This window comes from Schistocerca nitens, chromosome 4 (assembly GCF_023898315.1).
Source record: "Schistocerca nitens isolate TAMUIC-IGC-003100 chromosome 4, iqSchNite1.1, whole genome shotgun sequence".
In the NCBI taxonomy this organism is placed as follows: domain Eukaryota; kingdom Metazoa; phylum Arthropoda; class Insecta; order Orthoptera; family Acrididae; genus Schistocerca; species Schistocerca nitens.
The window spans coordinates 195,797,842-195,812,764 of NC_064617.1; the positions used below are offsets into that span (position 1 = coordinate 195,797,842).

The 14,923-nt window shown below is 44.6% G+C and overlaps 1 protein-coding gene across 5 annotated transcripts in view; it reads left to right on the plus strand.

Moving 5' to 3' along the window:
- LOC126253248 (uncharacterized) overlaps positions 1-14,923 on the plus strand; it is a 364,089-nt gene that overhangs the window by 167,089 nt on the left and 182,077 nt on the right. For all 5 annotated transcript variants that reach the window (XM_049954448.1, XM_049954447.1, XM_049954449.1 and 2 more), the window contains exons 5-6: positions 6,082-6,180; positions 10,002-10,069. In XM_049954448.1, the coding sequence (XP_049810405.1) occupies positions 6,082-6,180; positions 10,002-10,069 (167 nt within the window). The remainder of the gene's footprint in view (positions 1-6,081; positions 6,181-10,001; positions 10,070-14,923) is intronic.

A 14,923-nucleotide genomic window follows, 5' to 3' on the forward strand; every position in this document is an offset into this window, starting at 1 on the left:
TTCCAGATGCAAACCCCCCTGAAAATTCGTTTAGTAGTTTTGGAGATCAGCTTGTTCAAAGAGAAACCGACAGACACGACGGTTTTTCAGGTTCAGTTATTAGTATAGAGATACAGCTTAGCTGAGTCATCCTGTATATTTTCCAAAAAACCACATTAAGGCCTGAGGCGGAGGACGCATCAAGTATCACTGTTATTATCCTATTTCCTGTCTTATTCGCGAATGATGCGCTGGAAGCCTCTGTGAGTACGCTCAATGCTTAGTGAGCCATATGTCTGTGAGCGGAAGTAATATGTTGCACGACTTAATTGAAGCGCGAGTTATCGGAATTTTAAATATAAACCTCTCCCTTGTACAAAACGCTCCACTTATTAGCGTCTGCCACTGGTGTCTGATGAGCGCGTTAGTCATGTTCATGCGCCAACTAATGAACCTGCGCAAAACGTGTTACTCTTATTTGGACGTTCAGTATCTCTTCCATTAATCTGCCTGGCAAAGCCTCTAGGCTGACGAGAAATGCACAAGATTCACTCAATCTATGGTTCTGTAATGTATAGATTCCTTGCGGTTCTTCTGATGACTATCTCACAAGTAACTACCGCAGATAGTTTCCGTGTGTCACTCCAGTTTTAAGTCGCTTTGAGCATATACTCCTAGATACTTACTTATAGTGACTCATTCCAAACTTACTTACTTATAGTGACTCATGCCAAACGTATAATCGAACAATAATTCGCTTTTCAGGTTTTTTTGTACGCAGTACGTTGCTATATTAGCTGAAATTAAGAGTCAACTACCAATCCCTGCAAGAAGCATCGATAGTGTGTTTCGTTCCACTTGTCTGGCGTTGCAATTCGCTATATACGAGGTCTGTTCAAAAAAAATTCCGAAACATTGGTAATTTCGCACCATTCGTGTGCTGGAACGAAATGTAGTTGGCATCCCTGCACACCCTATGTTTAATGTGTAACTGCCGGAAGTTTCATTGTTGTATGTTAGTTATTGTTCAGTCCTGTATTGAGTAGAACGTTGTGTCGCACAGTTTGCGAACTTCGAGAGGACGGAGTTAGAGGAGCAACGCGTTTGTACTAATTTTTGCGTGTAACTTATGGAATCCTTTACAGAGACACACCAAATGATGCAGGAAGCCTACCGTCATGAGTGCTTAAGCCGTACTCGTTGCGAATGGCCGGACAGAAGTTAAAGATGACCCCCGTTCACGACGCCCTTCGACGGCTACCGATGACGCTCACGTTATGAACATCAACGAAATGCAGGTGCCAATCGAAGACTGACTGTTCGAGAGATTGCAGAAGAACGTAACACTGCAGTTGGATCATGTCATGAAATCCCGACACAGCATCTTGGAATGCATCGTGTTGCTGCCAAGTTCATCCCATAGCTCATGAGTCAAGACCGGAAAGACCTTCGCCTCGCAATCTGTGAAGAGCTTTTGGAACGCGCAAATGAGAACGAGATGTGCCTCAAGAGAATCATAAGTGATGTACTCGTAAGTAGCCTGTTTGTATGTTGTCAGCGCTGTAGACTGTGTTAATATCGCTGACAGTGCTCTGCGCCCTCGGCAAGAGATTCTGTGGTTGGACGGACCAGTAGACAGCGAGTGGATAGGGAAGTATATGGACATGATTTTCTTAGTGGAAACTGTTTTGTAGGACACGCAATGTAAAGTGAGATGAAATGATATGTTCATAAGGAAATATGCAAGGAAATGTATGATGATGGATGGTTGATAATGTTTAGGCAGTGGAATTATTGGCTCTGAGCACTATGGGACTCAACTTCTGAGGTCATTAGTCCCCTAGAACTTAGAACTAGTTAAACATAACTAACCTAAGGACATCACAAACATCCATGCCCGAGGCAGGATTCGAACCTGCGACCGTAGCGGTCCTGCGGTTCCAGACTGCAGCGCCTTTAACCGCACGGCCACTTCGGCCGGCGCAGTGGAATTATTGACAACTATATTTTTTGGAACTGGATGTCACATGCATAATGTAAAATTTTCTAAATACACTGTTTGCTCTTCAAAAAAAATCTTTCTTTTGCTAACCATATGCCTCCTAGTAGTTAGTCTATAGTAGTTAGAATCTTTTTATTTAGCTGGCCGTGTTGCTGCTTGCTGCAACTGTTGTAGTTTATGTTGTGAAGATATTCTGTGAGGTAAATGACATGAAAAAGAATGGGATTTGCACTATCGGGATTCGTGACTGAATTGAGTTTAGGCAATTGACAGATTTGGAGGTAGTTTCATATTACTTTAATATCATATTTTTTGGATTTGCATTATTGTTAGGGTTCTTGGAATTCAGGGCCATTTTTTGTGTTAATTATTGGAAGTCAGATTGCGTTGGGCTTGTATATTGTGGGTAATAAATGAATAGGTTAAGTTTGAGTTGTGTTTCTCAAGGAAAATTTGGTAGGTCAGTGTTTAATAAAAACAATTAAAGACGTAGTTTCAGTGTGTCTACGGTTATGGTGTTGAGACAAAGGTTCCGTCTTCACAATGGGTCAAGAAAGGACTCCGAGACCAAAAAAAGCTCGTCAGGTCAGGTCAAATATCAAATCCAAGCTGATAGTTTTCTTTGACTTTGAAGTATCAGTTCATCATGAATTCGTACCATACGGACAAACTGTTAATAGATGGTACTATTGGGGCGTGCTACGACGTCTGCGAGAAAATGTGAGAAGTAAACGCCCTGAAATGTGACGAGACGAGTTATTGCACTTGCATCACGACAACGCACTCGCCCATTCATCCCTATTGGTGAGTGACTATTGCACGAAAAAACGCAATCACTGTGCTGCGTCATCATTCGTACTCTCCAGACCTGGCCCTGAGGACCTTTTTTTTTATTTCCAAAGTTGAAAACTGCATTGAAAGGACGAAGATTTTCAACAATAGGCGAGATAAAAGAAAATTCGCAAGCGGCGCTTCGTGCGATCCGGCAACAAGCGACATATGCTGGCTTGGGGGACGGAGGGGGGGGGGGGGAGGGGTTGGTTTAGTGGAAGAGACCAAACAGCGAGGTCATTGGTCTCATCGGATTATGGAAGGATGATGAAGGAAGTTGGCCGTGCCCTTTCAAAGGAACCATCCCGGCATTTGCATAAAGTGATTTAGGAAAATCACGGAAAACCTAAATCAGGATGGCCCGACGCGGGATTGAACCGTCGTCCTCCCGAATGCGAGTTCAGCGTACTAACCACTGCGTCACCTTGCTCGGTCCAAAAGGTGAACTCAGATGGCTTCTAGAAATGGAAACGGCGATGGAAGAGGTGTATCGACTGTGGAAGACCGCATTTCGAAGGAGACCATTCACAATAAGTATACTGGAGAGCCAAAGAAAGTGATGCATCTGCCTAATATCGTATAGGGCCCCCGCGAGCACGCACAAGTGCCTCAACACGACGTGGCATGGACTCGACTACTGTCTGAACTAGTGCTGGAGGGAACTGACACCATGAATCTGGCAGGACTGTCCATAAATCCGTAAGAGCACGAGGGGTGGAGATCTGTTTTGGACAGCACGTTGCAAGGCATCTCAGATATGCTCAAAAATGTTCATAACTGGGGAGTCTGGTGGTCAGCGGAAGAGTTTGAGCTCAGAAGAATGTTCCTGGAGCCAATCTGTAGCAATTATGGAAGTGTGGGGTGTCGCATTGTCCTGCTGGAATTGCCCAAGTCCGTCGGAATGCACAATGGACATGAATGGATGCAGGTGATCAGACAGGATCTGTCAGAGTCTTGTCTAGACATATCAGGGTTCCCATGTCACTCCAACTGCGCACGCCCCACACCATTACAGAGACTCCACAGCTTGAGCAGTCCCCTGCTGACATGCAGGGTCCATGGATACATGGGGCTGTCTCCATACCCGCACACGTCCATCCACTCTGTACAATTTGAAACAAGATTCGTCCCACCAGGCAACATGTTTCCAGTCAGCAATAGTCCAATATTGGTGTTGACGGACCCAGGCGAGACGTAAAGCTTTGTGTCGTGCAGTCATCGCGGGTACACGAGTGGGCCTTCGCCTCCGAAAGCCCGTATCGAATGTTTCGCACGCTGACACTTGTTGGTGGCCCAGTATTGAAATCTACAGCAATTTACGGAAGTGTAACACTTATTTCACGTTGAACAATTCTCTGCAGTCTTCGTTGGCCCCGTTCTTGCAGGATCCTTTACTGGTCGTAGCGATGTCGGAGATTTGATGTTTTACCGGATTCCTGATATTCACGGTACACTCGTGAAATGGTCGTACGAGAAAATACCCACTTCATCGCTACCTCGTAGATGCTGTGTCCAATCGCTCGTGCGCCGAATATATTACCACGTTCAGACTCACATAAATCTTGATAACCTGCCATTGTAGCAGCCGTAACGGATCTAACAACTGCGCCAGACACTTGTTGTCTTTTATAGGCGTTGCCGACCACAGCGCAGTATTCTGCCTGTTTACATACACTCCTGGAAATTGAAATAAGAACACCGTGAATTCATTGTCCCAGGAAGGGGAAACTTTATTGACACATTCCTGGGGTCAGATACATCACATGATCACACTGACAGAACCACAGGCACATAGACACAGGCAACAGAGCATGCACAATGTCGGCACTAGTACAGTGTATATCCACCTTTCGCAGCAATGCAGGCTGCTATTCTCCCATGGAGACGATCGTAGAGATGCTGGATGTAGTCCTGTGGAACGGCTTGCCATGCCATTTCCACCTGGCGCCTCAGTTGGACCAGCGTTCGTGCTGGACGTGCAGACCGCGTGAGACGACGCTTCATCCAGTCCCAAACATGCTCAATGGGGGACAGATCCGGAGATCTTGCTGGCCAGGGTAGTTGACTTACACCTTCTAGAGCACGTTGGGTGGCACGGGATACATGCGGACGTGCATTGTCCTGTTGGAACAGCAAGTTCCCATGCCGGTCTAGGAATGGTAGAACGATGGGTTCGATGACGGTTTGGATGTACCGTGTACTATTCAGTGTCCCCTCGACGATCACCAGTGGTGTACGGCCAGTGTAGGAGATCGCTCCCCACACCATGATGCCGGGTGTTGGCCCTGTGTGCCTCGGTCGTATGCAGTCCTGATTGTGGCTCTCACCTGCACGGCGCCAAACACGCATACGACCATCATTGGCACCAAGGCAGAAGCGACTCTCATCGCTGAAGACGACACGTCTCCATTCGTCCCTCCATTCACGCCTGTCGCGACACCACTGGAGACGGGCTGCACGATGTTGGGGCGTGAGCGGAAGACGGCCTAACGGTGTGCGGGACCGTAGCCCAGCTTCATGGAGACGGTTGCGAATGGTCCTCGCCGATACCCCAGGAGCAACAGTGTCCCTAATTTGCTGGGAAGTGGCGGTGCGGTCCCCTACGGCACTGCGTAGGATCCTACGGTCTTGGCGTGCATCCGTGCGTCGCTGCGGTCCGGTCCCAGGTCGACGGGCACGTGCACCTTCCGCCGACCCCTGGCGACAACATCGATGTACTGTGGAGACCTCACGCCCCACGTGTTGAGCAATTCGGCGGTACGTCCACCCAGCCTCCCGCATGCCCACTATACGCCCTCGCTCAAAGTCCGTCAACTGCACATACGGTTCACGTCCACGCTGTCGCGGCATGCTACCAGTGTTAAAGACTGCGATGGAGCTCCGTATGCCACGGCAAACTGGCTGACACTGACGGCGGCGGTGCACAAATGCTGCGCAGCTAGCGCCATTCGACGGCCAACACCGCGGTTCCTGGTGTGTCCGCTGTGCCGTGCGTGTGATCATTGCTTGTACAGCCCTCTCGCAGTGTCCGGAGCAAGTATGGTGGGTCTGACACACCGGTGTCAATGTGTTCTTTTTTCCATTTCCAGGAGTGTATCTCCGTGTTCGAATACGCATGCCTGTACCAGTTTCTTTGGCGCTTCAGTGTAATAGATAAGCGTAGAAAAATTTTGTGGACGAAGTTCCAGAATTTTTTGAACAGACCTCGTAGAATAGAATCATCCTCCAACTTGACAAACAACAATAAGATGCAGAACTGTCTGTTGCAGCGAAGCACAACGTGTCCGGTGTGGTGGATGTGCGCACACGTGTGATAGCGCGACCGGACGGCACCGTCGGTGCATTCGTCTCCTGGCTGCCTGGTGAAGGTGAGTCCATCATAACATTCTAGCCACGCTTAAACTATGTGGCTGGTGCATTTCTTTTGCCCATTTCTGTTTATTTAATACTGGTATTCTTTTTGACGTACTACTCTCACTCAGCGTGTTGAACTGCCGAAGATTACTTTCGGCATGCAAATTTCCTCGTCAAATGCCCATTCAGTGTGCTTTTTCAAAGTTATACTTTAGTTTTTGACAACGATTGTAACAAGTGTTTATTGTCTAATTACCGTATCGGCAGACCTACGAATAAGTAAGGTGCAATAGCAGTCTGTTCCGCTGTGGTGCAGCCGAATGATGTACCTCATCTCAAACATCAAACATGGAAGCTCAGTGGCGTCCACCAAACACTGTTTCTGAGCAGGCTGAAGTGACATAACAAGTATTATTACCTCCACATGATATAAGAAATGAAATGGAAACGTATTTTGCACTCTGGATAACTTTCCTCATTTCTGACAGGTACGTGAATTCTCATTATTTTTATGACTTTCCCTGGTCCATAGAAACCGAATGTGTATAAATGACATTCAGGTCACGCAGTTACTACAGCGGACAAACTTTTCACCTGTTTCCTTGCGCACTGGGCGTGGCTCACTCGTGTGCTCTGTTTTAATTTCTCACACAAAACTGCGGCGTCCTCGCGTCTGTCATTTTCCTGTTACGAGGGCCAGTATACCAAAACCATATTTTTTTAAAATATTTATCACGTGACGTAAAGCCGCGTCGCTCTCACGATCAATTTAAGTTTGCCTGCCCTGACAAAGTGCCTGAATTTTGCAGATCGTTTGGCAGTCTGTACAGTGTAGGGTACGGAGAATCTAATGGCAAATAACATAATTTCCAGAATAAAACAAATGCAAAACTGTATAAACGAGCATGACAAGGACTCATTTTCTCGTTTACTTGCTTGATAGAATGTTCACTACACAGGTCATTACCTTTTCGCGACTTTTGCTATTAAGACTACATTTGGACTTTAACATTGGCAGGCTATCTTCAGTTTGTGTGGCATTGAACTGTACGTTATTGTCTTTATTGTGTGTTTCTACAGCGTCAGTGTAATAACCCAAATAAATTGTACTCATAACTGCAGATTTCTTCAGAGGTGGCGAATTCAAAAATCAAAGATTGCAGTTGCAGGAAACTGAAAAAAGATCCAAGATGCTGGCGGCGGGAAATTTAAAAAAATCCAAGATGGCGAAACTAGCTCAGCTGTGCTTCCCAATCCCATCCTCTGATGTTATAGTATAAGATGGTGTCAAATTCAAAATATTTTTATCAAATATTGTACCTGCCACTTCATATTGTGCACTCACAGCAGAAAAAAATATACGTAAGCTTCACCTGAATTACATAAGGTGGTACGTACCGTGTTCAAAGATATTTGCGAACACTACAGTACTTTCCAAAACATCACGAAAACTTCACCTGAATTGCATGAAATGGCGCCATGTTCGAAAATATTGCCAATACTACAATATTCTCGTGTTGAAAAATACTCAAACTTCACTTGAATTGGCGCCACGTTCAAAATAGATATTGTCAATATCATAGGACTTTCAAAAAGATTGCATTAGCTTCTTTACCTGATTTTCATAAATCGGTGACTTTCTGCACATGCTCACACACGTCTCTATTTCACTCCACTTTTAAAAAATGTTTATGTCAATTACTGTACTCTTTTCACATGTCACCTCTCTCTTCGTCTCTCTCTCTTACAAAATAATAATGGAATTGTGTGTATTTTTTAATCAAAACCCAACATTTTTTTTACAGATACTCGCTCTTCCCCCCCCCCCCCAAACACACACACACACACACACACACACACACATGGATACAAGTGCTTGCCCACAAGAACACCTGACTTGCATTAAGTCCAAAAGTATCCTCTGTAACAGTGTTTCCATCGTCATCCATGAGTCTGACCCATCAGTTTTGTTTATTTTCTATGAAACAGTGAAGACTGGAGATTATGATTCACAAAGTGGAATATAATTGTGCAGCACGGAACTACAAAAAACAGGTGACCATCCATAGTATTTAGTTGAAAACAATCGTATGTAGAAAAGGAAAAAAAAAACTTTGTAAAATAACTGGGTTTTGACAAAACACACAACCTCTGTGTGTGTGTGTGTGTGTGTGTGTGTGTGTGTGTGTGTGTGTGTGTGTGCGCGAGAGAGAGAGAGAGAGAGCGAGAGAGAGAGAGAGAGAGAGAGAGGAGGGAGAGAGGGGGGGGGGGTGATGTCACGTATGATGTACAGAATTTGATATTAACATTTTTCTTCGAGTGAGATGAAATACAGATGGTACGAGTATATGTGTGTGCATGTGCTGATAGGTGTCAATTTACGCAATACAGCTGAAGAAGACTTTGTAATTTTTTAAAGATACTGTAGTATTGGCAATATTTTTTATACAAGTCAAATTAAGTGAAGTTTACGTATTTTTCGACATGTAAATACTGTAGTGTTGACAATATCTTTGCATGTGACATCATTTTACACAATACAAGTGAAGCTTATGTAATTTTTGAAACTACTGTAGTACTGGCAAATATCTTAGATTGCGCATCATTTTACACAAGTTAGGTGAAGCTTACTCATTTTTTCATGCTTTATGCACACATGTGAGATGATAAGTACTGGTACAATATTAAATATAAACGTTTTGATCTTGACACACTCTTGGATCGTAAAGTCAGAGGTATCACAAAGCACAACTGTGTTGGTTGACCTGTTTTGGAGCTTTTTGTATGTTCCACCTATCTTGGACTTTTTCAGTTTCCTGCCAACGCCATCTTTAAGTTTAAAATTTCCTACACCACCATCTAATATTGTTATATTTCGTGCCAACACCATTAGTCATTCTTTTTAATTTCCTGCCACTGACTAGCGGTGGACTCTTGAACTGTGTCTCAGAAACCCTATAGATAGATTACAGCCAATGACATACTTTTGTCAGTGACGGAGCAGTGAAAGGACAGTGCCTTGGAAAGGGATTATGAAAAGAACAGCAACGAAGTAAAACGACTGTAGTTCAGGTGAATGAAATCAGGCAGTGCTGAGGGAACTGCATTAAGGAATGAGTTTCTGAAAAAGGCGGATTTTTAAATATGTCAGGTATTTTTTTATGAAGGTATTTGTGTGGTGCAGTCTTGTACTGAAGTGAGGCGTAGATGATAAACAGCGCAGAGAAGAAGGGTATAAAACAAATTGAAATGCGGTGCTACAGAACAGTGCTGCAGATTAGGTAGGTGGCTCAGATAACTAATGATGAAATACTGATCTGGATTTATGGCAAAACTTCATTTAAAGTAGGGATTGGTTGATAGGACACATTCCAGACAATAGGTTGTGGAGAAAGGTATGAGGGTTAGAATTATAGAGGGAGATGAAGACGTTACTACAGCGAACAGATCCAAATGGCTGTAGGTTGTAGTAATTATGCAGAGATGTGGAGGCTTTCACTAGGCGGACTAGCGTAGATGAGAATAACACTAACAATATTTCAAACATTTTTTTGCAGATTAGTATGCTGCTGTAAACGTTGTACGGCACATATGTTTAAATAACGCAGTCATCACACATTAATTTCCTTGCCTTTCATGAGAATTATTAATGCTGCAGAGATAACTTGAAATTTTACAGCTAATTTAGTACTTTGAAGAAGTGCAATTTTATTTTCTTATGTAATCGGGAGAGAGCAACGCATTTCCACTATCCGTGTGAAAGTGTTGACCAGCAGTAAGACATTTTGTCCCTGATAGTTTTTCCATTAGTAGCAACGTAATGTTTGTTTTGCAGACGCGACGTGTTTCAGCGACATCTGGCGAGCGCCGCCGGAGGACGTCAGAGTACATCACGCCCACGAGGTAAGACACTTTTTTTTCCATTATTGGATTCCGATTTCCCCCGAATAGGGCGGCAGCAGCTTAGTACACCGCTCTTCAGCCAACAGAATTTTTAAAACATAAGAAGATAAGAAGCAATAAAAACAGGCGATAAAACGGTGACGTAAAATGTAAAAACGGCGGAAAATTGTGGAAAGTTAAAACATAAAACTAATGGTGGGCGATGATAATAAAATACACAGAAAGCAGACAGGGAAAAAGTAGACAGACAATTAAAAAACACGGCGACAGTCTGGATTCTGTTCGCAAGAGATACAAAAAAAAAATCACACTCTGCGACAGCATGATGTCCGTTTGCAACACTTCGGAAAAGACGCACAACACTTAACAATCACTAGGAACATTGCACTAAAAGGTCGGCACGAAGATGACACTCCCCAGGCAAGGGCAGATGGGAGGGGGAACCTGGGCAGAGGAGGGGGGAAAAAGGGGGGAGAGGAGAGGAAAAAACGAAAGGCGGGGGGCGGGGGCAAGGGAGAGGACACAGAAGTGGGGAGCGGGATAGACGCGAGAGGGAATGGGGAAAGGCAGCGGAAGGAGAACGGAAAATGACTCGGGGGAGAGATGTAAGACACAGTTCTTTGCAGCTTTTAGAAGCTCTGGTGAGTCATACATCTTGACATCTGACTTGAAATAAAAGGTTTGATTCGCGCATGAAAGACCACTACCTAAATACAATACCGGAAAGAACAGTAGTAACATGACTATTATTATTTGTGGCCACACTGGCTACGTTCGGGGACTGTGACTGTGTGGAATAATTAGTTATTTGTATTTTCTGCTACCAGCCACTTTTATTTGGTTTTACGTTTAATTTAACTTATTGCAGCGCGTGTTGAGCATGTTCTGTTCATCTGCAGGCGTTTATATGTGCAGAAAATTGTTGCTTAAAAATAAAATTAGCATAGAACTTTTTGTTTATTGTTCGCTGCTGGTGTTGCTATTGGGGTATTTGGAGGAAGATAGGAGGGCCAGTGATTGGTAGAAATTGATGTCTAGTGATGTCTTCTACTTGTGTGGAACTGTATCTCGTTGTTTATTATGATCGACACAAAAGCCTGTGTAGGATTTAGATAGTTTACCATCAATTGTTACTGAGCGAAAATCGTGTGATACACTTTTAATTTCACGGTTGTTCACTTGCAATCTTAACGTCCCAAAGCTTCTTTTGCATCATTGGTATCTTGGCGGAGCTGTTGTCAGACGTTAAACTATTGCACTATTTAATTCGACACTGTTTGCACTTAATACAATATGACGGTCTTGCAGCGCGTGAATGAGTATCGACTAACACAATTTACATCGATATTCGCGATACTGACAGTCTGTAAGTAGTTTGTTTCACATTGGCACATCTTACATCTACTGCATTAGAAATGGCTTGGGCTGCAGAAGAATTATTAGTTCTTAAAACTTGATATTTCATTAAGAATATTATCTCCAATATTTTGTACTATGAATGAAAATTTCCATTTCTGCCACGATGCCCATTCTGCAGAAAACTTTGTACAGTGAATCACTTAGACAGATACTGCCAAAATCCACTGAAGAGGCAAAGAAACTGGTAGACCTGCCTAATATCATGTAGGACACCCGCGAGCACGCAGAAGTGCCGCAGCACGGCGTGGCATGGATTTGAATAATGTCTGAAGTAGTGCTGGAGGGAATTGACACCATGAATCCTGCGGGGCTGTCTATAAATCCGAAAGAGTACGATCGGGTGGAGATCTCTTGTGAACAGCACGTTGCAAGGCGTCCCAGATATGCTCAGTAATGTTCATGCCTGGGGAGTTTGGTGGCCAGCGTTAGTGTTTAAAACCAGAAGAGTGTTCCTGGAGCCACTCTGTAGCAATTCTGGACGTGTGGGGTGTCGCATTGTCGTGCTGGAATTGTCCAAGTCCGTCGGAATGCACCATGAACATGAATGGATGCAAGTGATCAGACAGGATGTTTACGTATGTGTCACCTGTCAGAGTCGTATCTAGACGTATCAGGGGTCTCATATCACTCCAGCTGCACACACCCCATACCATTACAGAGCCTCCACCAGCTTGAACAGTCCTCTGCTGAAATGCAGGGTCCATGGATTCATGAGGTTGTCTCCATACCCCTACACGTCCATCTGCTCTATACAATTTGAAATGAGACTCGTCCGAACAGGCAGCATGTTTCTAGTCATCAACGGTCAAATGTCGGTGTTGACGGGCCCTGGTGAAGCGTAAAGCTTTGTGTCGTGTAGTCATCAAGGTTACACAAGTGGGTCTTCGGCTCTGAAAGCCCATATCTACGAGGATGATGTTTTGTTGAATGATTCGTACGCTGACACTTGTTGATGGCCCAGTATTTAAGTCTGCAGCAATTTGCGGAAGGGATGCACTTCTGTAACGCTGAAAGATTCCCTTCAGTCGTCGTTGCTCCCGTTCTTGTAGGATCTTTTTCCGGCCGCAGCGATGTCGGAGATTTGATGTTTTATTGGATTCTTGATATTCACGGTACACTCGCGGAATGGTCGTACGGGAAAATCTCCATCGCTACCTCGGACAAGCTGTGTCCCATCGCTCGCGCGCCGACTATAACACCACGTTCAAACTCACGTAAATCCTGATAACCTGTCATTGTAGCAGCGGTAACCGATCTAACAACTGCGCCAGACACTTGTCCAATATAGGCGTTGCCGACCGCAGCGCCGTATTCTGCCTGCTTACATATCTCTGTATTTGAATACGCACACCTATACCAGATTCAAAAATGGTTCAAATGGCTCTGAGCACTATGGGACTCAACTTCTGAGGTCATTAGTCCCCTAGAACTTAGAACTAGTTAAACCTAACTAACCTAAGGACATCACAAACATCCATGCCCGAGGCAGGATTCGAACCTGCGACCGTAGCGGTCTTGCGGTTCCAGACTGCAGCGCCTTTAACCGCACGGCCACTTCGGCCGGCTATACCAGATTCTTCGGCGCTACAGTGTAAATAGTTCAATAGTGTAATGTCTCATAACAGCTCCGCCATGTGTCAATGATGCAAACGAAGATTTGGGATGCCAAAATCGTAAGTGAACAATTGTCAAATAAAAAAGTGTATCGCACCATTTTCGCGCAATAACAATTGATGCAAAGCTATCTGCATCCTACGAAGGCTGTCGTGACAGTCATAATAAACAACGAGACAGAGCTCTACGCCAGGAGATGACCTCATTAGACATCATTTTCTGGCCAATCACTGCTCCCCCCCCTCCAAACACCCCAGCAGCCACGCCTGCAGCGAACAATAAGCAAAAAGTTTTATGTTACTTTAGTTTAATACATTTTATTTTTGAGCGACGACTTTCTGTATATATAAACGCCTGAAGATGAACAGAACACGCTTGAATATTTTGATAGATGCAGTTTATATGGTCGACATCTTCCAGTGGTACATGCACCTTTCTTGTGTTGTAAATCGCCCTTGGCATTCAGAAGATTTAGTCTACTGTCAGTGTAACTTCGTACTTTTACACACCAAGGGAGAGAATGTAATTGATAAGACTTACAATTCTCTTCGGCAGTTAGAATGGCTACCAGGGTGCATTAATGTCGTTTGCGTTTAGAGTTATCAGCAAGACTGACAGGGTATACGTCAAATGTTGACTGATCACTGTGAAGGGCTCGGAGGTGCTACATATTCGCGTGAAGCAGCGTTATCAACACCTGACAGAGTTTGAAAGTGGCTTTGTTAAGGGTCTCCATTTGGCCGGCTGGACGAATCGTGCAATATCAGATCTGGGGGGCATTCGATTGTGACAGTGGCCCGATGTTGAATTGTATGGGAACGTGAAGGCATGTATAACTCATCGCAAGACCACATCTGACCATCACGAGAGAGGATCGCCGTATGTGCACCAAGCACATCGCAACCGCTTCACATCTGCCCCTGCCATCCGAGAACAAGTGATATACTCCCTGCAACATTCTGTCTAACCCCCCACCGTTGGTCGAAGACAAGCAGCAGGTGGACTACGTCCCAGACGTAGCCTGCCGTTAACACCAGAACGCAAACGGCTGCGTCTGGAGTGGCGAGTGACCAGAAAGTAAGGATTGCTTATGAATGACGTCGTATTGTGTTCAGTGATGAATTGCGGTTCTGTATTGCTTCGGTCCCCGAATGACCATCGTCAGCTAGTATGGCGGCGACCTAGGGAGATGTACTATTCTTCTAATTTTTTGGAGAGCGACTGTAATGTTACGCGTGGCACCATGGTTAGGAAAGCCACTGGGTATGACTTGAGGCCACGGCTGGTAGTGACTTTAGGGAACTCGGACAGCATAGCGGTGTGTCTCAGACATCCTGCATCTTCACGTGTCAACAGTATCGTGGCGCCAGTTTTCAACAGGAGAGTGCTCGTCCACACATAACACGTATTCTTATGAATTGTTGTCGTGACGTTGAGGTATTCCCCTGACCAGCAAAATCCCCAGAACTGTTCCAAATAGAAAATGCATAGGACCAGCACAGATGTTCTGGTTTTCCGACAAAAGACAGTTCTCTGCTTGGAACGCATATTTGTTACAGACGCCATTTCGAAAACTTCGTATACCGCCACCATGTATCAGAATACCATAAAACTATAGGAGCCGAAGCGTGAATATTCCTCGATGTACCACAACAAAATGTGCATTTTTCTAACTGAAAGTGGCCGAGAAGAAAATGTCTTGCATTACTTATTGAATGCCCCTTCTCTATTTAAGGATTCACAATATTTTTTCCTGCTGTTCTTTCTACGTTCTCTTGACTTTCTTTGAACTCTCGCTGTTGTCTTCTTGTACGCAGTGAC